Source organism: Aquarana catesbeiana, linkage group LG03, assembly GCF_042186555.1.
Source record: "Aquarana catesbeiana isolate 2022-GZ linkage group LG03, ASM4218655v1, whole genome shotgun sequence".
NCBI classification, from domain to species: Eukaryota; Metazoa; Chordata; class Amphibia; order Anura; family Ranidae; genus Aquarana; species Aquarana catesbeiana.
The window spans coordinates 189,945,957-189,971,641 of record NC_133326.1 but is presented as its reverse complement, the minus strand read 5'-3'; the positions used below and the strand labels follow the sequence as shown (position 1 = coordinate 189,971,641).

The following is a 25,685-nucleotide window of genomic DNA, read 5'->3' as shown; positions in this document are numbered from 1 at the left end:
TCCAATCAATATTAAAGATGGCCCTATGTAGAGAACCCGCTGGCTAGATTGCTTTCTTTAACTGGTGCCCCTGAGACAAAGGATTAGCATAAAGGTCTCCAACAGGGGCAATTGGCTGTTTTGTTTTGTTTTTGCAGTGGGGAATGTTTGGGGTCATTGGAGAGATTCCCCTTCACTTCCTGTCATGGTGGTAAACTCTTGGTATGTGGCCTGGTACCAATACCCAAGACAGAAAGTGAATATCCTTGCTGCACTGGCAAAAATTGTATGCAGATATTTCACTGCCTACAATTGAATGTTAAATATTGTTAGATGACCTCTCAAAAGATTTATGGAGAAGAGCAAAAGGAAGTTTGGTTTTCACTGGTTGGTGGCTAAATGATTTTGATGAATATATAATGGATAAATTATAAAATATTGTTCACAAAATAAGAGCAAAGTAATTTTGCATACTGCTGCATTTTGATGATTTTCCTAAGCATTAATTCATGTCTTTGAAATAAATATTCCTCATGGACTAAGCCTACTTCTTTCTTGCTAACTTATGCCACTATGATTTAAGTTTCCTTTATTAGTTGTGGTTTAAACTCAAAGTGAGCCTGCTTTTAAAAGTATACAAATACACATTTTTTTTTAAATCGATTTTCATTGTTAGGCTTTTTTGTTTGACTTTAAAAGGGAAATTGACATTATTTCACAATATTTAAAAAAAATGAAAATATGAATATCGATCTGTTTTGTTTGCGATTTATTTTAATTTTTTAACATGGAGTGCTGAATCATTGCTGGTTTTGTTTTTTTTTAGCTGTCCACACAAGGAGAAGCAAGTCAGGTGATAGGTCCACTTACAGAAGGACAAAGAAGAAATGTGGCAGTAGTGAATTCATTGTACAGGCTACACCAGTCAGTGCACAAGGTAAGTTACCACTCAAGCTCGGTTTCATTTTCAATCTCCCCATTGGCATTCAGTTGTTGTCCATTAGAAGACACAACTCCAGCTCCTGGACTAGCAAACTATTGTCTCTAAATTGCACACATTGGAAATCTATGTGCATATAACAGTACACCCCTCACATTTTTGTAAATATTTTATTATTTCTTTTAATGTGACAGCACTGAAGAAATTACACTTTGTTACAATGTGAAGTAGTGAGTGTACAGCTTGTACTACAGTGTAAATTTGCTGTCCCCTCAAAATAATTTAACACACAGACAAATGGGCCCAAAGTGGCAATATTTTGTGTGGCCACCATTATTTTCCAGCACTGCCTTAACCCTGTTTGGCATGAAGTTCACCAGAGCTTCACAGGTTGCCACTGGAGTCCTCTTCCATGACGGCGTCACAGAGCTGGTGGATGTCAGAGACTTTGCACTCCTCCACCTTCCATCTGAGGATGCCCCACAGATGCTCAATAAGGTTTAGGTCTGGAGACATGCTTGGCCAGTCCATCACCTTTACCCTCAGCTTCTTGGAGGTGTGTTTGGGGTCGTTATGTTGGAATGCTGCCCTGCGGCCCAGTCTCCGAAGGGAGGGGATCATGCTCAGCTTCAGTATGTCACAGTACATGGTTCCCTCAGTGAACTGTAGCTTCCCAGTACCGGCAGCACTCATGCAGCTCCAGACCATGACACTCCCAAGACACACTTGTCTTTGTATTTCCTCACCTGGTTGCCACCACACATGCTTGACACCATCTGAACCAAATAAGTCTATCTTTGTCTCATCAGACCACAGGACATGGTTCCAGTAATCCATGTCCTTAGTCTGCTTGTCTTAACTGTTTGCAGGCTTTCTTGTGCATCATCTTTAGAAGAGGCTTCCTTCTGGGAAGACAGCCATGCAGACTAATTTGTTGCTGTGTGTGGCGTATGGTCTTAGCACTGACAGGCTGACCTCCCACCCCTTCAACCTCAGCAGCAATGCTGGCAGCACTCATATGTCTATTTCCCAAAGACAACCTCTGGATATGACGCTGAGCACGTGCACTCAACTTCTTTGGTTGAACATGGTGAGGCCTGTTCTGAGTGTAGCCTGTCCTGTTAAACCGCTGTATGGTCTTGGCCACCATGCTGCAGCTCAGTTTCAGGGTCTTGGCAATCTTTTTATAGCCTAGGCCATCTTTATGTAGAGCAACAGTTCCTTTTTTCAGATCCTCAGAGCGTTCTTTGCCATGGGGTGCCATGTTGAACTTCCAGTGACCAGTATGAGAGGGTGAGAGCGATAACACCAAATTTAACACACCTGCTCCCCATTCACACCTGAGACCTTGTAACACTAACGAGTCACATGACACCGGGGAGGGAAAATGGCTAATTGGGCCCAATTTAGACATTTTCACTTAGGGGTGTACTCACTTTTGTTGCCAGCAGTTTAGACATTAATGGCTGTGTGTTGAGTTATTTTGAGGGGACAGCAAATTTACACTGTTATACAAGCTGTACACTCACTACTTTACATTGTAGCAAAGTGTCATTTCTTCAGTGTTGTCACATGAAAAGATAGAATAAAATATTTACAAAAATGTCAGGGGTGCACTCGCTTTTGTGAGATACTGTGTATATATACAAAATATGTATTTTAACTATTTGTATGTACCTTCATTTTTTTTTTCAAGCTTGCGTGTGGTTACTTTGTCATAGTGTTTAAATGATTGAGAATTGCTTTGATTTGTTCTCAATTATCATTGGGAACCAGAGCAATCAGTGACAGCCTGGATTGAGCTAAAATGGTTAAGGCAGTGATATTGTTTTGCGGGGAAAAAAAAATCAATGTATGCATGTGAAGAGGGACAGGGAATAGTGGGGGATTGGTTCTGTAGTCCATTAGGCAGCAAGATAGGCACACACTGTATTTCTGTCAGATCAAAAAGTGTTTGAAAAGGAATACAGATGGGGAGATATGCATGTGATGCAGGTGGATTTTTTAAAATTTTACCAAACATAAAATGTAAGGTATGAAAGCAAAGGGAAATGTGCTGGGAAATGTTAATTTACAAAGTACAGGTGGTAAAGGAGGGCTACCTAGTAGGTTTAAATGATGAAACTTTGTTTGGTGCTATAGGTATTGTCCAGCACTGAGCTCTTTGCCCTTTGGCATAGAAATGTGGTATAGCTAGGAAAGTGTGCATATCCTGGGGAGATTGTTTCTTCTTCAACCCAAATACGACTTTTCCATTTTTTTTTTTTTTTTGCTGTGCTAGTCTTTGGAGACACTTTTATTGTACATGTTTCCATACTTTCATAGATCTCCTTTTTTGAATGCACACCAACATGCTGTAAGTAGCATGGTTTACTATGCCCATAAAACAACTGAAACCATTTTAGTAAATCTCCATAAAATCAGTGAGGTTATCATCGATATCCCCTGTCCTCCATAAAATTAGCTGGATTATATACTCACAGCAAAAAAAAATGCAGTACATTTCCCTATATTTTATCTCTTTCACAGGCAAAGTTATTATTTTTTTAATTTGTGCGGGCATACAATCAATTTGCATTTTGTACAATAAAACACTGAATCCCCCAAACATTATATATTTTCTGAAAGCAGAGGACGTACAGAATTAAATAATGTCAGTTAATATTTTTTTCACAAGATATTAATGCAACTGTTTATTTAACCCGTAATTTCTGTAAAAAATACACTCAAATTGATTTTATTGCAGGAAAACACAATGAATGATCCAAATTTCCTGTAAATATAAACAAGAAGACAGAGTTGAGTAAATAGTTAACAGATATGTCAAAACTTAATCTTGTGTATGTACACGAAATGACAACAAAATAGAATACTCAAAATTGTGCATTGGTGGTGCTTTAAATACCATTAAAAACAAACAAGGAAAGAGACTCAGCTCTTGTATGGGGAAGGGACCCTGGGAGTATGTACAGACCCAGGAGGTAGGTTGGGAAATAATTAAAAATAAGGGTGTCTCTCAGTAAGAGGGACACTGCCGATAGATAAAAAGTATATTAAAAGTCTTTTAGAGTCTTTAGAAAGCAAAGGAGTCTATGATCCAGCTTTTAGGGTAGTCAGTGTAAAGGAGCTAGAAGCAGTCTCTGTGATGCACAAAGGAAAGAAAGCACACATAGCGCCTCTAAGTGCAGTAATTAAGGACCTCCTAATGATGATAACGGTAAACAGACTACTCACAAAGGGAATACAGGTAAACGCATTGTGATCAGAATTTATCCTGCAGTATCATCCAGGGGAGGTCTCTCTAAGTGTCTGTGTCTCTAGGGTCCAGCTGGCGGCTCGCACTGGTGGTTTCCGGCACTCGCAGCCTATTCTGAGCAACGGAGAACCCTGGGGACTCGAGAGCGACGTCACTTCCTGGGTGCAGGGCAAAGAAGGTGGCTTCGTATTCGGAGCATGCTTGCTCCTTCTTTGCAGGACCTCTCAAGCTCCATTAGGTTAAATGGGGAGCGTCGGTGCGCAGCCTTTTTCAGATCTCTTCAGAGATGTTCAATTGGGTTCAAGTCTGGGCTCTGGCTGGGTCACTCAAGGACATTCACAGAATTGTCCTGTAGCCACTTCATTGTTATCTTGGCTGTGTGCTTATGGTCGCTGTCCTGGAAGAAGAACCTTTACTCCAGTCTGAAGTCCAGAGCGCTCTGGAGCAGGTTTTTATCAAGGATGTCTCTGAACATTGCTGCAGTGATCTTTTCCTTGATCCTGACTAGTCTCCCAGTTCCTGCTGTTGAAAAACATCCCCACAGCATGATGCTGCCACTACCATGCTTCACTGTAGGCATGGTATTGGCCAGGTGGTGCCTGGTTTCCTTCAGACATGACACTTGCCATTTAGGCCAAAAAGTTCAATCTTTGTTTCTCTTGGTCTGAGTGTGTTTCAGGTGCCTTTTTGGCAAACTCCAGGTGGGCTTTCATGTGCCTCCTACTGAGGAGTGGCTTCCGTCTGGCCACTCTACCATACAGGCCTGATTGGTGAAGTGCTGCAGAGATGGTTGTTCTTCTGGAGGATTCTCCTCTCTCCACAGAGAAACGATGGAGCTCTGTCAGAGTGACCACCGGGTTCTTGGTGACTTCCCTGACTAAGGCCCTTGTCCCCTGATAGCTCAGTGTGGCCGGGCGGCCCAACTCTAGGAAGAATCCTGGTGGTTCCAAACTTCTTCCATTTATGGATGATGGAGGCCACTGTGCTCATTGGGACCTTCAATGCTGCAGAAATGTTTCTGCACCCTTGTCCAGATCTGTGCCTCAATACAATCCTGTCTCAGAGGTCTATAGATAATTCCTTGGGCTTCATGGATTAGTTTGTGCTCTGACATGCACTGTTAACTTTGGGACCTTATATAGACAGGGGTGTGCCTTTCCAAATCATGTCCGATCAACTGAATTTACCACAGGTGGACTCCAATCAAGTTGTAGAAACATCTCAAGGATGATCAGTGGAAACAGAATGCACCTGAGCTCAATTTTGAGTGTCATGGAAAAAGCTGTGAATACTTATGTACGTGTGATTTTTTTTCATTTTCTGTTTTTAATAAATTTGCAAAGATTATAAACAAACTTTGTTCACGTTCTGGGGTATTGTTTGTAGAATTTTAAAGAAAATAATGAATTTAATCCATTTTGGTATAAGGCTGTAACAACAAAATGTGGAAAAAGTGAAGTGCTGTGAATACTTTCCGGATGCACTGCATGTGTGTGCGCCCTAGGTGAGCATTTGTATTCCAATGCATGTGTGTGTAGCGTGGCTTTCAAAAAAAAAAATTATTATTTTTGTTTACACATTTTAAGTTTTTTTTTTTTTTTTAACTCTATTACTGTCGCATAAGGTGCTAACAAGCCCCCTATGTATTAGTACATTTCCTATGACAGATCCTCTTTATACACACATTAGGGGTCTTTAGCAGCAGAGGCTGAGAGAGAGTGCACTGCACATGTGTCGGTTTGGAATGAGGAAGTGCACTCACTCCTGGGATGTTGGGAGTGGGCTCATAATGGTCAGCATGTGAATTTGGGGGGTGGGGGGCTGATCACCTTAGGGGGAGTTTTTCTGGTAGACTTTGGGGATGACCCTCATGGCCTAATTGTAAAGTTTTTAAACTTTGGACAATATTATAATACCGGACAGTGTTTTTTTTTTTTTACATAATGGGGCCCATAGCCATTAACAAATTGTCTGACTCTGCCTTCAAAAAAGCATAATTCAAATAATCATGTACCTCCTAGCAACCAGCAACTATTGAGATAATGAACTTTGGTTAGGAGTTGATAAAAACGGTATAGCATGTAATGTACTGTACAACCAAGTATAGAGTGCTGTGGTCATAAATACAGTATGTAATATACAGAGCAAGTTCTATAATTATGTGACATACAGCAGTATGGTATGTACTGTGAAACCATCTCCCAACACAGTTCACCTCTGTAACCCTCTTCAAACACCGCTCACTTTTGTTTTCCCTGCAACATCATCCAACACTGTTCACCCCGGCACCCCCTACTTTTTGAACACTGCTCACACCTGCAACCTTCTTTGATGGGTGCTTACATTGATCAGTTTTTATTCATCCATGTAAAATATTTATCCTAAAAGGAAAAAAAACTGTTGTTATTGCTTGTGTAATTGCAGTGTGAGCTGGAGTTTGGCTTTAGTTTGTTAGTGTATCTAAACCTGCTAGTATATATAACACTCCTCTCCCCACCAGGGACGTGCAGTGAGGTCAGTGGCTGGTGAGGCACTGGCTGGTATCAGAGCCAGATACACAGGTTACATACGCCATGAACATTGGAGCAAGAGCAATAATTCTAGCACTAGACCTCCTCTCTAACTCCTAACATGTAACCTGTAAAAAAATGTAAAGCGTCGCCTATGGAGATTTTTAAGTACCAAAGCTTGATGCCATTCCACGAGTGTGCGCAATTTTAAAGTGTGACATGTTAGGTATCTATTTACTTGGCGTAACATCATCTTTCACATTATACAAAAAGATCGGGCTAACTTTAGTGTTTTTTTTATTTTATATTCATGAAACAGTTTTTTCCAAAAAAAAAAACACGTTTGAAAAATTGCTGTGCAAATACCTTGTAACATAAAAAGGTACAACGACCACAATTTTATTCCCTAGGGTGTCTGCTAAAAAAATATTTATAATGTTTGGGGGTTCCGAGTAATTTTCTAGCAAAAAAAATATGATTTTTACATGTAGGAGAGAAGTGTCAGCATTGGCCTGGGTGGCAACTGGTTAATTACCATAAGTAAGTAATATACAATTAATTAGTATGTATTGTATTTAAGGTTATTTACTATATTTCCAAAAACTGTACTCAAGCAGGGGGCTTAACGGACAAATTACTGAAGTTTGAAGTTATAACTTCAAACCAGTAATTTCACAGTAAATTGATAAGTAATAAATGATTATGTTATAATATATAGCATAATAATATATGATTTAGCTTGATTAACTGTACCTTTTCAGCAGGCAGCAAATTCTTATTCTCCCTCTTAAAGCGGAGTTCCACCCAAAAGTGGAACTTCCGCTCATTTGTCCCCCCCCCCCTCCGGTGCCACATTTGGCACCTTTCGGGGGAGGCGGATATCTGTCTTTGACCCTGTTACCACTTCCGGGAGACTGGGCCACTGCCAATTATGTCAGCAGCTCGGCTCCCTCCTCCCTCCTCCCTCCTCCCTCCTCTTTCTCCCATTGCCGGGCCAGTAGGGGAGCGCAGTAGTGCCTCGCGCATGCGCAGTAGGGACCCAGCGTGAAGCCGTAATGCTTCACTGCCGGGTTCCCTTACCGGCAAAGGCGGCAGCAGCACCTGACAGCTGATTCCTTCAGCTGCTGTGCCGACATCACTGGACTCCAGGACAGGTAAGTCTCCTATTATTAAAAGTCAGCAGCTGCAGTATGTTTAGCTGCTGACTTTTAATTTTTGCAGGGGTGGGCGGACCTCCGCTTTAACTGTGTGAGAAAAACATGGGATTATGGGTAAATCTTATACCCATAAACCAATGCTTTTTCCTTCTAGTTAAGAGGGCTTGGCTGGAAGGGGGCATGTGTCTTTTAGACACATGCCCCCTTCTATGACACTGCAGCAAGAGGACAGCCTCCACTGCAGCATTTTTATTGGACAGCTTGTTCCAATGGTGCTTTACCATTGGTCCAGGGCTCCAAGCTGTCCATTAAGGTCAGTGCTTCTGACAAGAAGTAAGAGGCACTGTGAGCTCATCCTCTCAGTCTGCTGCAGAGTGTGCCAGCTTGTATTTAAACTAGCCGCTCTGTATGTAGCTTCTGACTGGCTGCACAAGAAGCCCTGTATCTCCGGAACTATAGGTGGTAGGAGCCCCAAATTTTGATCAGTGGTGGGGTAGGACGTCGGCTCTCTGTGACCCCAGGTTGCCGAGCTACAACTCTCAAAGCTTGATCATTTTTTTTTGTTTGTTTTTATGTTCATGGCAGGTTAGGCTCTGTCTCCCCTGACTGCAGATCCCTGGTGCCTAAAGACTCACAATGCTGCTGTCCAAAGGTGCCCCTGTGCTCATTCATCCAGAGTGGTGTCTATAATACAGGAGGTGTGTTACTGGCCAGATCACCAGGTGAAAACAGAGGGGGGAAAAAAAGCCTAAACAATATAGCCACCACATCCAATGATTAATAATCTGCAATATATTACATTTTTGGTTTGGAGTTTATTACTGCTTTGAGGAGCACCACATCATGAGGCTAAAATGTCCTGTGGATCATAATGGTAGCCTGAACTATCTTTTATTTTATTTCAGACTTACCATTATCTCACTATAAAAAATCTGTATGTGGTTTTGTAGCACTGTGTTCATAAAGTATATACAGTATTTTCCAGAAGTGTTACATATATATTACACATATATTACATATACATGTTACATATATTACATATACATATAAGTGTTACATATATACATATCTATATCTATATATAGATATAGATATATATCTATATCTATATATAGATATATATCTATATATATAAAAAAAACTCACTTATTCAGGCAAGCCTGTCCCCGACCCACCCCCATCAAATCATTTCCCGTATCTATTACCCTTTGTACCACCACCCCCTCCCTTTAGAATGTAAGCTCTATGAGCAGGGCCCTTTCACGCGATCGGACCGTTCAGGCCCTCCATGTTAGCCTATGGAGCGACGGATGTCAGCAGAGACATGTCCGCTGACATCCGACCCCGTCTGATCCGCAAAAAGCAGACGGATGGCCCTATGTCCGGACCCGTCGCTATCGGATCGGGTGAGATCCCTCCATAGGCAGCAGCGGCGCCTGACAAGCCCCTCCCCGCTCAGTGAGCAGAGAGGGACCTGTCATCCGCTGGCTCAGCGGAGATCAATAGAAAGATCTCCCGCTGAGCCGGCAGACCGAGGCGGGCTCCGTGGAAGCGGAGTCCGCCTCGTATGAATGAGGGCTAAAGCGCTGCGTAAACTGTCGGCGCTATATAGATCGTGAATAATAATAATATATTGCAGAGATGCAAAAGTCTTACTGATAGCACAGCAATAAAGAAAGACTCTGGTATATGCAAAAGCTGTTCCGTTGTTTCTTCTTTCAGGATTCTAGATCCCTAAATATAACCTATTAGAATTTTTGTCTGTTTCTGATGTGCAGCCTGCTAATGTGGAAGGGATATGTTCACCTAAACGCATATGAGGTCTGCTCTTATCCTGCTTTAAAGAAGAACTCCATTAAACACTATTTGTATCAAAACTGACCATACATGACATTTTCCAACAAAAATGCTTCTTTTTCTACTTTATTGAGTTAGTTTGAAACAGTTTGATTCTACATTCTACACACACACCTAGGATTCAGGAAGAGTGAGTGAGACTTGCAAAAATATACTCTACAGTGGTTTGTTAACCTAAATAGTTACAAATGAACTGAACCTCTGAAGTGCGTCAGCTATGAAACCTCTGTAGTTCCAAAACTGGAAAACTTTCTGAATGTTTTGCTTAAAATCCATATAAAAGGTAATTGTTCACCCATGAGCATACATTGTATAATATTGAAGAAGTTTACAACAATTTAAAATAAATGTAAACGCTTATAAACTCAAACTTTATTTACTCGTCTATCTTGGTAAGTCTTTACACTAAATTAAACAAAATGTACTTGCAAAGTATGTGAGAAGTCCATTTTATGTAGTTTTACATACAGAAAGAAAGTTAAACTTTTACTTTAATAGGTCACAATCTATTGAAGGCTTCAATCTTGAATTCTTACTGTTGCATTCATTTGAACTGGCTATTTTCTGCACTTTTTTAGTCTTTCCTTATATAGCGAAAAATCTCAATTATCAAAAGGGTAAAGGATTACTGCAGGAAGCCCACCAGCTTAGTACAAATATTATGTCCCTTGTTGGACTGAAAAGATGTCTTATTACGTACTAGCGAAAGTGTGCCCATTCCAGATTAGGTAAGGTTGGAAATATTGCAAACAAATCCAAAAGAAGTGTCTCCGTTTGTAGTATATTCAGGAGAGGAATATGAAGGGTATGAATAGTGTGCAGTATATGCAGAAGAGTAGTAAGGAGGGTATGATGAGAGGCAGTATGTGCAGAAGAGGAGGGCAGGTGGTTTGACTGCAGTTAATATGTACAGGAGAGAAGTATGGAAGCTACAAAAGTTGACATTTTCTGCCAGAGAGCTTTGCAGAGGCTATGACAGTGGGCAGTATGTTCAGGAGAAGGGTTCAGAGGGTATGACAGTATTAGTAGAAGAATTAGGCAGTATTAGTAGAAGAATACTGAGGAGGGTACGACAGTGGGCAGTATGTGTAGTAGTGAAGCTGCAAAGGGTATGACAATGGACCCAATATTTGGCAGAGGTGGTGGAGGATGAAGGGTAAGTCATTAGGAAAAAGTAGTGTGAGAAGAAGGTTTGGTACTCATACATATTTTCAATAATTATTTTTTTTTATATTTACACTGTGGTGACAGATTTCTTTGTGGAGACATCAGAGGTGTATTAGAACCCCGTTGCCTGATTTGCACCTGAACTACTTTAGAGCACCATCCCACTGAAAGTGAGAACCTAGTGCATGCTGGGACTGAATCCACATTCTGACTGAGTGCATGCTATACTACGGGGGTCAACAAACGGTCGATTGTGGGTAGGTGATGGGTAGACCTCGATCCTTCCTTGCCAATCCCGGGAATTGGGACAGAAGGGGTTGGGAAGGGGGGACCAGCATTTACTGGTACCGATTACCTTTCCTCCTGCAGCCGCTGAAAGCCGCCTGCTGACATTCAGTGGCTGCAGGAAGAAAGGGTATTGGTACCATTAAATGCCACTCCTCCTGTCCCTGTTCCTCTTTTTTTGGCTGCCCGGCCCCGCTGTATGCTCCCCTGGTCCTTCCCTCCTCTCCTGCCAGCTGCTGTGGGGGATCTTCAGGATGGAGAGTGGGAAAAGGGACCAGTATATGTGTTATTTGCTAGTCCCTTCCTTTTTTGAATGAACACAGTGAGTGATTGCTACTGATCAATCCTGTATGCATTCATATATGAAGCATAGTATATGGTTTTTATTATGCTTCAGTTTGTGAATAACCAGGAAGCTGCTCAGCACAGAGCACTTCCCATTCACTGTCCAGTACAGCTGTGGCTGCAGAGAAATATCTGTCCTCCGTCCCTTTCTGTGTCTCAAAAGTTAGACATCAGGGGTCTGTTTAGACACCTGATATTTCACTAAAGCCCCCTAATGGCGCTCCTAAAAAAGATGTTAAAAAATATTTTGTAAAAGATAAAATAAAATTGTAAAAAATAAAATAATAAACATAAAAAAATAATGACACCGTCTACTGCCCTACTGACACTGTCCACTGCCCTACTTACTGACACCAACCTCTACCCTACCGACACTGTCCACCCACCGTCCACTGCCCTACCGACACTGTCCACTGCTCTACTGACTGACACTGTCTGCTTTTAAGGCAGTGTAAGTTTAGGTTTTTACAGTGACATGTTTTATTAAATTTTTCTTGGTTTTCCTTACTATTTACTTAGGCCTTGCTAGTTAATTTCTAGAAAAAAAGAAGAAGGGCGCCGAACCCTGGTGATCTTAGGTGTCTCATGTTGTTCAGGTAGATCTCTGCCTCTCAAAGGTTGCCTGCCCCTGCTCCACTACATGCTGTGACTGAGTGTTTTATGACTGCATGTTCCATGTATAAAAGTTTTAAAAGAGATTCATTATTTATTTTCTCCAGCAGTGGAAGAAAATCCATTGATTGTAAATGCACTTTGGGTATCTGTGGCCTTTAAGCAAAAATAGGAGCTTACTGTATACTATCTAGCATATGTGATAGAGGAAGGGCTTGACCTTCGGCTGCTCCAAATCTAAACCTAATTATGCAGCTTTTAGTAGTTGCTGCTGGAGAAAATTTAATTATACTGCTGATCTCACTGAAATGAAGTTGGTAAATTCAAGCCATATGAGCCTTATGATAAATGAGGTTCTTCTCCATGCTTTATTATCAATATAAATAAATGCAATCAAAAAAATGAGCATTTGTAACACTTTGTGCATGGTTTATTATATCTATTAACAAATATAATTTTGTTCCAGGAATAATGCTTAACCAACGCAGTGCCCACATTTTCTCAATGACTTTCAATACCTCTTGAGTAACTTGGAACAATAAAATGGCATTCTTCAAAATATACAAGTGATAGCAAAATGCCTTTAAATTGCTTTCAATATTATCTGGATAAACTGGGATTAGTGAAGTCATAACACATGGTTAGCAGGTTCAGGCTTGTATCATAACACATATTCTGCCTAGTTGTTTTGGAGGCACTGATTCTGCATTATTGTTCAATGAATGACTGATAAACCCAAAATTTCAAATGACTGCGTAAAAGAACTAACAATGACCATCACACATATTTCTTGTTTAAATATTACTATTTCAGTGTACATTACAAAAATACCTAAGGGGCCCCTTTCACACGGAGAGGTGTCTGCTCCGATCAGCAGGGGATCTGTGAGCAGTTCCCATGCTGATTGGAGCCGACCAGGATGGATGTCATATCTGTGCCTGCTCAGTTTATGTGCACAGGCAGACCCTGCTGAGCTCTATGGGTGGCTGAGTGTAAACTGACTCTGCTGTCCATTTACATCAGGCTACCTTCATTCCACTCCGCAAAAACAAAAAATATGCAGTCCTCTTCCATTTTTTTTCCAGACTGGAACGGACCTGGAGGTAGGCAGGTGTAAATGAACAAAAGTCCATTTACATGTGCTTGTCTATAGGACTGCGTGGACCTTTCCAACAGGTCTGCCTGAAAAACAAACAGGCGGACCTGATCAGAATTGCTGTGTGAAATGTGCCTAACACATTCAGACAAGACACATAAAGAAAAAAGACTAGTAGGGTTCATATGCCAACATCTTTTCCTCCCTTCTAGGAGCCGTCCTTTACTCTTATGGGGCGTACACACGGTCGGACTTTTCAGCTACAAAAGTCCGACAGCCTGTCCGACAGACTTTCGACGGACTTTCGACGGACTTGCGGCGGACTTTCTAACGAACAGACTTGCCTACACACGATCACACAAAAGTCCGTCGAATTCTTACGTGATGACGTACACAGGACTAAAATAAGGAAGTTGATAGCCAGTAGCCAATAGCTGCCCTAGCGTGGGTTTTTGTCCGTCGGACTAGCATACAGACGAGCGGATTTTTCGACCGGACTCGAGTCCGTCGGAAAGATTTGAAGCATGTTTCAAATCTAAAGTCCGTCGGATTTGAGGCTGAAAAAGTCCGTTGAAAGTCCGGAGAAGCCCACACACGATCGGATTACCAGCCAGCTTTAGTCCGTCAGCGTCCGTTGGACTTTTGTAGACGAAAAGTCCGACCGTGTGTACGCGGCATTAACCTTTTTCTCTGCTGTTAACTGTCCCTTCTTATTCTGCTCTGATTTATTTATTTATTACAGGCACGTATATAGCGCTGTCAATTTATGCAGCGCTTTACATATACTGTATATTGTACATTCACATCGGTCCCTGTCCACAAGGAGCTTACAATCTAAGGTCCCTAACTCACATTCATACATACACATACGAGGATCAAGTTAGACAAGAGGCAGTGAACTTAGCAGCATGTCCTTTTAGTGTGGGAGGAAACCAGAGAACCTGGAGCAAACCCACGCAGGCACAGAGAGAACATGCAAACTCCAGGCAGGTAGTGCCGTGGTTGGGATTTGAACCGACTTTAGTGCTGCTAGGCAGAAATGCTAACCACTTAGCCACTGTGCTGCACCATTTTTTTAAACTTGTGCTTGTGTGTGTTTCTGCTCCCCTCTCCTTTGTTATCTCCTTCTCTTCCCCCTGATATCTGAACATCCACTACCTCATCTCCTCATATCGACCTATATTGTGCAATCCTAAAAAAACACTCAAGTTATAGTATCTCACAAAAGTGAGTACACCCCTCACATTTTTGTAAATATTTTATTATATCTTATTATATCTTTTTATGTGACAACACTGAAGAAATGACACTTTGCTACAATGTAATGAGTGTACAGCTTGTATAACGGTGTAAATTTGCTGTCCCCTCAAAATAACTCAACACACAGCCATTAATGTCTAAACCGCTGGTTACAAAAGTGAGTACACCCCTAAGTGAAAATGTCCAAATTGGGCCCAATTAGCCATTTTCCCTCCCCAGTGTCATGTAACTCATTAGTGTTACAAGGTCTCAGGTGTGAATGGGGAGCAGGTGTGTTCACTTTGGTGTTATCGCTCTCACACTCTCATACTGGTCACTGGAAGTTCAACATGGCACCTCATGGCAAAGAACGTTCTGAGGATCTGAAAAAAAGAATTGTTGCTCTACCTAAAGATGGCCTAGGCTATAAGAAGATTGCGAAGACCCTGAAACTGAGCTGCAGCACGGTAGCCAAATCCATACAGCGGTTTAACAGGACAGGCTCCACTCAGAACAGGCCTCGCCATGGTCAGCAAAAGAAGTTGAGTGCACGTTTTCAGCACCGTATTCAGAGGTTGTCTTTGGGAAATAGATGTTTGAGTGCTGCCAGCATTGCTGCAGAGGTTGAAGGGGTGGGGGGTCAGCCTGTCAGGTCTCAGACCATACGCCACACATTGCATCAAATTGGTCTGCATGGCTTTTGTCCCCGAAGGAAGCCTCTTCTAAAGATGATGCACAAGAAAGCCCGCAGTTTGCTGAAGACAAGCAGACTAAAGACATGGGTTACTGGAACCATGTCCTGTGGTCTGATGAGACCAAGATGAACTTATTTGGTTCAGATACTGTCAAGCGTGTGTGGCGGCAACCAGGTGAGGAGTACAAAGACAAATGTGTCTTGCCTACAGTCAAGCATGGTGGTGGGAGTGTCATGGTCTGGGGCTGCATGAGTGCTGCCGGCACTGGGGAGCTACAGTTCATTGAGGGAACCATGAATGCCAATATGTACTTTGACATACTGAAGCAGAGCATGATCCCCTCCCTTTGGAGACTGGGCCGCAGGACGACTACTGTCTTGCTAAAGAAGCTGAGGGTAAAGGTGATGGACTAGCCAAGCGTGTCTCCAGACCTAAACCTATTGAGCATCTGTGGGGCATCCTCAAACGGAAGGTGGAGAAGCACAAGATCTCTAACATCCACCAGCTCTGTGATGTTGTCATGAAGGAGTGGAAGAGGACTCCAGTGGCAACCTGTGAAGCTCTGGTGAACTCCATACCCAAGCGGGTTAAGGCAGTGCTGGAAAATAATGGTGGCCACACAAAATATTGACACTTTGGACCCAATTTGAACACTTTCACTTAGGGGTGTACTCACTTTTGTTCCCAGCGGTTTAGACATTAATGGCTGTGTGTTGAGTTATTTTGAGGGGGCAGCAAATTTAAACTGTTATACAAGCTGTACACTCACTACTTTACATTATAGCAAAGTGTCATTTTTTCAGTGTTGTCACATGAAAAGATATAATATTTACAAAAATGTGAGGGGTGTACTCACTTTTGTGAGATAATGTATTTCCTTGATGCACTATACACTGCTTGCTAAAAATTCAAAGGTATTGATGACTTGTATATTCAGGGTACATTTCTCAGAAGCTGCCTAAACTACCCATTTTTGGATTACAAGGAGTTTGCAGTGTGTAGTCTGTATTTCGTTAGGACTAAGGTTATCTGAAGTATATCAAGTTCTGATGCTGCATTCACTTGTATATCTAGAAAACATTAATTGCTTTGATAGCCTTGTATTCTTAGGGCACTTTGGTAGATAGGTTGAAAAAGTCACATATGCCTTAGTAGAGCAATTGACATAGATAACATTGATGTGATAACCTTATGTTGCAGATCTCTAGAAAGTCCTTTGTGTATAGACATTAATGCGGGCTTTGTAATTATTTGTCCTTTTTGTCGACTTGCAGCTTTCAGGTTGATGACTGCGAATATTTAATTTTCTGTTCTTTTTTTTTTTTTATCTGCAGCTTGTTGTTAAATTTGGTTTTATTGTCTTTTTTTTTTTTTTTTTTTATAATGTGCAAGCTGCCATTATGATCAGTATCAAAATGCTTGATACAGTTGTGTGTTGAGAGCAAAGACATTGATTGAAACATCTTCTTTTATTATTTATGACGCGATCAGCCATAGAATGTGAAAATGAATAGGCTTTACACTGCTGCTAACAAAGATGTTCATTACATACAATAACTGACTAGGCATTCTTCATGAACCAATGTGCTGATCTGGGGTTTGCAGTAGAAATGGCAGAACATCCTCTATTCAAGCTGTATTAGCAGGCCGATTGAATAAAAAGCGCAAGCAGCGAAGCACTAAGTGTAAGCCTGTACTAAGTGTAGCCTCTGGCAACTACTATTATGTACTCCACTGAAATAAGACCTATGCTAGGTCGATTCCAATTGGTCGCCATAGGTATATGCATTTGTTTGAATCACTAGGGATTGCTCTCTTTATGATTTCACACCACAGACCCCACTTTAAAATCCACATCTGTAATCTTCATTTTCATCTGTAAATTTACAGTAAATCCAGTAGTTATGAGCGAGCACGGGGGGTGGTTATTCATTTCAATTGTGTTTTACTTCTTTTAAACTATATTACACATAAGCACTGAATTTTAATTGGCTGTTAAGATTTAAAACTTTTTTTTTTTTTTTTTTGGTGACTGATCTTCAGTTGAACTAATAATGTAATATTAAGTTGTACATCCTTCTTCGGGCCCATCGTACACCAGGGAGGCTTTTTAAAATGGGAATGAGAGAGGACTCCATATATGCCAGGTGCTCTAGAGACCATGGGGATTTAATTAACTTATTATGGAGATGTCCAAAACTACACTTATATTGGGGGAAAGTCCTAAATACCCTTAATAGGGTGTTTCACATGACTATACAAAAGGACCCTAAGTCTTGCCTCCTAGGGGTCTTAGACGATCTTCTGGTGGAGGACCCTACCAAACAGGCTATAGCTTGAGCATTATTTCAGGCTAGAAAATTAATTCTACGACACTGGAAATCAACTGAACCTCCCCTGTGGAAGGAATGGATAGACGCTATGGGGGATACATTATGCATTGAAAAGTACATATTTCAACATAGGGGGTGCTCGCACATCTATCAAAAGGTTTGGACAACCCTGGCTTGACACCCCGGGACTCACTCCAGTTGATCTAATCCTAGACAGAATTTTGTGACTAAACATGAGTACTGAGTAATAGTATAGGAAACCATGGCTGGGTTTCACCACTCGGGTAGGGAACGGTGACCTGCTTTTTTGTTGCATTGAAAGTGCATGTGACAATACTGGGTTCTTGCAATGTTGTACATGTCTATTGGTTGAAACTTTTCTGGAACAAATTTTGGATGTATGTTTATGTAACTTTTCAACAAAGTACTTCTTTGAGTTTAGGGCTGCAACTAACGATTATTTTCATATTCGATTAGTTGGCCGATTACTGTTTCGATTAATCGGATAATAACCTTAAAAAAACAGTGTGGTGTATAATTTAATATGTAAAGTTTAAAAAAAAAATGTATTCTTAAAAATCTCTATGCAGTGGTAAATATAAATAACCAATTATATGTTTAGGGAGAAAATTCTCTAATCTACTCTGAGAATAAGAGACAGAAGAGATATACTGTATATAATATTGGAGGTTGAATCTGGTAAATATCAGACTAGGAGATCACATTTTTTATTTGGACCCCTTTCACACCGGGGAGCATGTAATGTTCCCTGCCCCCTGTAATGTTCCCTGCCTCCTTGTAATGTGCCCTGTTCCAATGTACCCTGCCTGCATGTAATATGCCCCGCTCCCACGTAATGTGGCTTGCCTCCATGTAAAAGTTTACTTTAAATGTAATTGTAATGCCTTCTATTACCTCCAGTCTATCAGCCTTCACCTTCTCTGGGTTCAGATGCTGATCTTCCCTGCACAGTCTTTTTAAACAACAAACATGTTATACTTACCCGCTCTGTGTAATTGTTTTGCACAGAGCAGCCCAGATTCTTCTCTTCTGGGGTTCCTCACTGATGCTTCTATCTCCTCCCTGCCTTCAGAGTGCCCCAATAGCAAGCTACAAATTATAGTATAGTGTGCCCCTATAACAAGATAAAAAACTTCTGCCTTTACACCCACTTACTTCCTGCCCAGGACCATGCCTCAATTAGTTGTTTCAGCCCTATTTGAGTTAAAAAAAAAATCATGTAATATTAGGATGATGTGATAGCGTTTGCATAATCTATTGCCTGTCTATACAAGCAAGGGTCCATTTACACTAGATGCCAATGCAAGGACATACACTCAGTGGCCACTTTATTAGGTACACCTTGCAAGTACTGGGTTGGACCCCTTTTTGCCTTCAGAACTGTCTTAATTCTTCAAGGTATAGATTCAACAAGGTGTTGGAAACATTCCTCAGAGATTTTTGTCCATATTGACATGATAGCATCACGCAGTTGCTGCAGATATGTTGGCTGCACATCCATGTTCCACCACATCCCAAAGGTGCTCTAATGGATTGAGATCTTGTGACTGTGGAGGCCATTGGAGTACGGTGAACTCATTGTCATGTTCAAGAAACCAGTTTGAGATGATTTAAGCTTTGTGACATGGTGTATTGTACTGCTGGAAGTAGCCATCAGAAGATGGGTACACAGTAGTCATAAAGGGATGGACATGGTCAGCAACAATAATTGGATAGACCATGGCATTTAAACAATGCTCAATTGGTACTAAGCGGTCCAAAGTACGCCAAGAAAATATCTCCCACACCATTACACCACCACCACCAGACTGAACCGTTGATACAAGGCAGGATGGATCCATGCTTTCATGTTGTTTACGGCAAATTCTGACCCCTGCTATCGGAATGTCACAGCTGAAATCAAGACTCATCAGACCAGGCAACCTCTTTCCAACCTTCTATTGTCCAATTTTTGTTACCCTGTGCGAATTGTAGCCTCAGTTTCCTGTTCTTAGCTGACAGGGGTGGCACCCGGTGTGGTCTTCTTCTGCTGTAGCCCATCTGCTTCAATGTTCAATGTGTTGTGCATTCAGAGATGGTATTCTGCATACCTTGGTTGTAACAAGTGGTGTTTGAGTTACTGTTGCCTTTCTATCATCTTAAACTAGTCTTTCCATTCTCCTCCGACCTCAACAAGACATTTTCGTCCACACAACTGCCGCTCACTGGATATTTTCTCTTTTTCGTACCATAGAGGTGGTTGTGCTTGAAAATCCCAGTAGATCAGCAGTTTTTGAAATACTCAAACCAGCCCGTCTGGTACCAACAACCATGTCACGTTCAAAGTCGCTTAAATCTCCTTTCTTCCTTATTCTGATGCTTCAGCAAGTCGTCTTCACCACGTCTAAATGCACTGAGTTGCTGCCATGTGATTGGCTGATGAGCAATTTATTGTTACCAAGCAATTGAACAGGTGTACCTAATAAAGTGACCAGTCATTAACATAATGCTTGCGCTCTTTATAACACTGTCTTTGGGTTCTTTGCATGCAATCGTTTTTGTGTATTTTTTCAAGTATCATACGACCTTTTCATTAGCATACAGTAATTGCAAACTCTACTTTTTTCAACACACCATGACACAACGTGTTAGCACAGTACAACATGCATCAACACACGGGAAGCGCTGCGTGTCAGCACTAGTTTAGCTCCTCTGCCGAACCGTAGACTCTGCTTGTCTAGTGTCATTTTAAATGAAGACTCTGACCATGGTGCATGTGCTATTGCTTACTGCCTTTGTTTTATAAAAATGATGTGGTGCAATACAGGGGCGGAAGTATAGGGGTCGCAAAAGTCGCCATTGCGACTGGGCCCCATGCTGCAGGGGGCCCGTGGGGGCCCGTGTGCCCCCCTCTCCCCGAGCGGTGACTGCATATGGGACCGAGCTCCCCGATCCTCAGCCGATGCGTAAATCATTCGACAGTGCAGGAGCTCGGTCACAAAGTGAAAGTAAGTGAGACGTGTCTAGCACACTGTGTGCTGTGCTCCCTGCCTCCCCCTACAGTGCAGTACCTGGCATGGAGCGTTTAAGGTACAGAGCTGCAGCTGCAGATTTTTAAAAAGGCGATCTATATATGTTTGTATGCATGTCTGTGTGTTTATATGGGTGTGTGCATGTGTGTGTCTGCATGTGTGTGTGTGTTTTATATGTGTGTGTGTGCGTTTATTTGTGTGCATGTGTATGTTTACATGTGTGTGCGCATGTGTGTGCATGTGTATAGAGTTATATGTGTGTGCGTGTGTGTGTGTGTAAAGTTATATGTGTGTGTATGCATGTGTATAGAGTTATATGTGTGTGTGCATGTGTATAGAGTTATGTATGTGTGTGTGTGCGCATGTGTATAGAGTTATATGTGTGTGTGCGTGTGTATAGAGTTATATGTGTGTGTGCGTTTGTGTGCATGTGTATAGAGTTATATGTGTGTGCATGTGTGTGTGCATGTGTATAGAGTTATATGTGTGTGTGTGTGTGTGCATGTGTATAGAGTTATATGTGTGTGTGCATGTGTATAGAGTTATATGTGTGTGTGCATGTGTATAGAGTTATATGTGTGTGTGCATGTGTATAGAGTTATGTGTGTGTGTGTGCATGTGTATAGAGGTATATGTGTGTGCGTGTGCGCATGTGTATAGAGTTATGCGCGTGTGTGTGTGTGCATGTGTATAGAGTTATATGTGTGTGCGCGTGCGCGTGTGTGTGCATGTGTATAGAGTTATATGTGTATGCTTGTGTGTTTGCTCATGTGTGTGCGTTTATGTGTGTGCATGTATTTATATGTATATGTGTGTACGTGTGTGTTTACATGCGTGTATGTATACACATTACTTGTAATTCTGACCCCCTTTTTCTTTACGATCAGAACAGATTTTTTTAGGGTGAGTTCATACCAACAAGAAAATGCCATTCCTCTGAAAAGCGATGCAGATCGCTTTTCAGAGGCATTTGACAGGCAGTGAAGAGGCAATATGTTGCACCTTGACTAAAATGTTGAAGAAATGTTGAGAAACACTGATACAGAGAAACTGATCTCTCCATTCTCCTCCTGCAGCTGCTGAAAGGAGGTGAGAAGTGAGGGAAATGGAAAGATCAGTTCCTCTATATGCAGTCGCACCCACCACGCCTCCTATGCAGCTTCTTTCTGCTGCCCCCCGTGTGCTCTCCAGCCCCCCTGTACTTTTTCCTGCCCCCCGCTCTCTCCTGGCCCCTCCCCTTGTCCCCACAGCTCAGCAGAGTTCCCCCTCCCCTCACCTGCCAGCTGCTGTAGGGTATCTGCATGGAGAGTCAGTGATCCATACCGATCACGGACTCAATCCATTCATAACTGAAACATAGTAAACTGTATTTACTATGCTTCAGTTTGCGAATAAAGGGGCAGCTCTATACAGAGCTATTCCTGTCCTTTCATTCTGTGCAGCTGAGGCTGTGCTCTCAATCTCCTTTCTCGTTCTCAAAGGTGAAACATCAGAGGTCTGCTAAGACCCCTGATATCTCACCAAAGCCCCCCCCAACTTTTTTATAAAATAATAATGTAAAACAATAAATAAATGGTAGAAAAATACAATAAAAATAAAAAAAAACAGACACCAGTGGCAGAACTACCAGGGTCACAAACATCACACTTGCGACCGGGCCTTGGCATTTACGCCATCGGCTCGGAGGGAAGGGCCCCAGCTGGGGGGTCCCTTCATGATTTCTTGCACCGGGGCCCTGAAAGTTCTAGTTACGCCACTGGTGCAATACCTTATTTTGAAACGCTGCTGTGCAGTCAGCTGATGTCCAGGGCTCTCCTGCCCCACTCCGAGGACTGCAGAGGGAGAGCTGAGGTTCCCTCTGATGTCAGCCGGGAGGAGGGCCTTGGGCGATCACATGACTGCTCAGCGGTGGTCTTCAATAAGGTATTGCGCCGCATCATTTTTATAAAACAAAGGCAGTGAGCAATATCACAGGATATAACAGAGGGAATTCTACTAAGAACACACAGTTATTTTACACTGTATAGCAGCAGCAGGGGAGGGGTGGGGGGGAGACTGCTCACACACACAAGCTGACAGGCAGGGAGGGAGGGGGAGAGGAGGCAAGAGGAGAGCTGCGGACGATAGAGGCACGTAAACTGACCACAGTATCAGGGTTTAGCAGCCATGATAAACCATGGTTAGTTTACAGAGGGGAGGGCAGAACCAGGAGGGATCAGCCAGGTATTTTAGGTGATAGAGAGGGACAAATTACTCAGCACAAGCACTGTGCTGTATAGCATGCTTTAAAGGAACAGGATAATATTTTTTCTTTTTTTTAGGGTTTCCAAACACTTTAATTACTGTGCTAACCCTTGGCACAAATTATCCATTTAAAGAAGGAACATCTTCTCATATGCTTTTCTGGACACTGAACATACAGAGAGAGCTAACACTTTGTTTGATCCTGCATTTAAGGAGAATCTAAAGTGATTCTAAAGGCAGAAGGTTTTTTACCTTCACCTTTGTATTCTATGTATGAAGGTAAAAAAACCTTCTGGTTGCAGCCCCCCCTATAACTTACATAGTATAGTTACATAGTAGGTGAGGTTGAAAAAATACACAAGTCCATCAAGTCCAACCTATGTGTGTGATTAACTTACCTGAGCCTCATCTTGATCCAGCAATGGGGATGAGAGGAGGGGCTCTCCAGGGTCTCTCTCTCCTCATTGGCTCACACAGCAGTGGGAGCCATTGGCTCATGCAGCTGTCAGTCATAGCCAATGAGGAGAGATTGGGTGTGTGGCAGAGCCACGCTTTGTGTGTGAATGAACAATGTCCAGGTAAATATACCATGTTTGTTATTTTTTTAAAAATACAACCTTTAGAATCACTGTAATTAAATAGTTGGGAACTACTTTGCAAACAGCAACTGTTAAGACCATAAACACCTTGCTATGAAGTATGTAATGAGCAACAAAGTATATAAAGTGCAGTGGTCAGGACTGTATAATGTACAACATAGTGTAAATATTGGTGTATCTAATGTCTAGACCACAAGCAGTCAGGACTATAACGGACCACATAGGATACGGAATAAATGATCACTACTATCTAATGTACAACATCACATATACAGTATAATACAATGGTCAGGGCATTGTAACGTACAAAATATCATGTGTAGTGCAGCAGTCAGGACTACATAACAGACAATTTAGCATACAGAGTATAACAGTCAGGACTGTGTGGTCAGTGTGCCCCCTTTGTTGTGTAACATACAACATAGTGTATAGAATGAGAACAGGACTTTGTACATCATTAGTTACTCAGTGTGCCCACTTACATTGGCAGTGTTCAGTGTACCAAGTTACACTGGTGCTCTGTGCCCTTTATATTGGTGGTCACTGATGCCTCATACATTGGTGGTCAGTGCTCCCTCTTATGTTAGTGGTCAGTGCTCCCTCTTATGTTAGTGGTCAGTGCTCCCTCTTATGTTAGTGGTCAGTGCTCCCTCTTATGTTAGTGGTTAGTGCTCCCTCTTATGTTGGTGGTCAGTGCTCCCTCTTATGTTAGTGGGCAGTGCTCCCTCTTAACATTGTACCCTGCCCCTTTATATTGGTAGTTTTCCTGTCCCTCTTTGTTGATGGACAATTTTCTCCATTACAGATATTACAGCATGCATGCTCCGTTTCCCTAGCTGCCCCCGTGCACACAATCAGCTGTATACTTTACGATTGGCGGTGGAGGCAGTGAGTTGACGGCGGACAGATAAGCAGGCAGGTTGAGCGTGGGCTAGATGAGGTGCCTATTTACTGCATTAGCACCTGCACATGTAGGGGTGGGCTTGGGTGCGGGAATGCAGCCTGCATAAGGAAGAGCCGGGTCTGCCCGTAGTTAATATGACAGGCAGGGGGCCCAGGATTCAAACTACAGTGTATCTAGAAAGTATTCACAGCGCTTCACCTTTTCCACATTTTGGTACGTTACAGCCCTATTTAAGAATGGGTTAATATCATTATTTTCCTCACAATTCTACAAACAATACCTCGTAATGACAATGTGAAAAAAGTTTTTGGAAATCTTATCAAATTTATTAAAAATGGAAAAAATCACTTATATAGAAGTATTCACAGCCTTTGCTTAATACTTTTGTTGAAGTACCTTTGGCACCAATTGGCACACCTGTTTTTGGGCAGTTTCTTCCATTCTTCTTTGCAGGACCTCTCAAGCTCCATTAGGTTGGATGAGGAGCGTCGAGGCACAGCCATTTTCAGATCTCTAAACAGATGTTCAATCAGGTTCAAGTGCGGGTTTTGGCTGGGCCACTCAAGGACATTCACAGAGTTGTCCCGTAGCCACTCCTTTGTTATCTTGGCTGTGTGCTTAGGTTCATTGTCCTGTTGGAAGATCAACCGTCACCCCAGTTTGAGGTTCAGAGCGCTCTGGAGCAGGTTTTCATTAGGTTGGATGAGGAGCATCGAGGCACAGCCATTTTCAGATCTCTAAACAGATGTTCAATCAGGTTCAAGTCTGGGCTTTGGCTGGGCCACTCAAGGACATTCACAGAGTTGTCCCGTAGCCACTCCTTTGTTATCTTGGCTGTGTGCTTAGGTTCATTGTCCTGTTGGAAGATGAACCGTCACCCCAGTCTGAGGTTCAGAGCACTCTGGAGCAGGTTTTCATCAAGGATGTCTCTGTAGATTGCTGCATTCATCTTACCCTCGATCCTGACTAGTCTCCCAGTTCCTGCACTGAAAAACATCCCTACAGCATGATGCTGCCACCACCATGCTTCACTGTAGGGATGGTATTGGCCAGGTGATAAGCAGTGCCTGGTTTCCTCCAGGCATGGCGCATGCCATTCAGGCCAAAGAGTTCAATCTTTGTTTCATCAGACCAGAGAATTTTGTTTCTCATGGTCTGACAGTCTTTCAGGTGCCTTTTGGCAAACTCCAGGCGGGCTGTCATGTGTATTTTTCACTGAGTAGTGGCTTCCATCTGGCCACTCTACCATACAAGCCTGATTGGTGGAGCACTGCAGAGGTGGTTGTTCTTCTGGAAGGTTCTCCTCTCTCCACAGAGAAATGCTGGAGCTCTATCAGAGTGACCATTCTTGGTAACCTCCCTGACTTAGGCCCTTCTCCCCCGATACCACAGTCTGGCCGGGGTGGCCCGCTCTAGGAAGAGCCCTGGTGGTTCC

The 25,685-nt window shown here is 42.3% G+C and overlaps 1 protein-coding gene across 1 annotated transcript in view; it reads left to right on the top strand.

The window, feature by feature from the left end:
- COG5 (component of oligomeric golgi complex 5) overlaps positions 1-25,685 on the top strand; it is a 541,624-nt gene that overhangs the window by 426,431 nt on the left and 89,508 nt on the right. Inside the window, exon 15 of the mRNA XM_073619666.1 lies at positions 806-916. Coding sequence (XP_073475767.1) covers positions 806-916 — 111 coding nt within the window. The remainder of the gene's footprint in view (positions 1-805; positions 917-25,685) is intronic.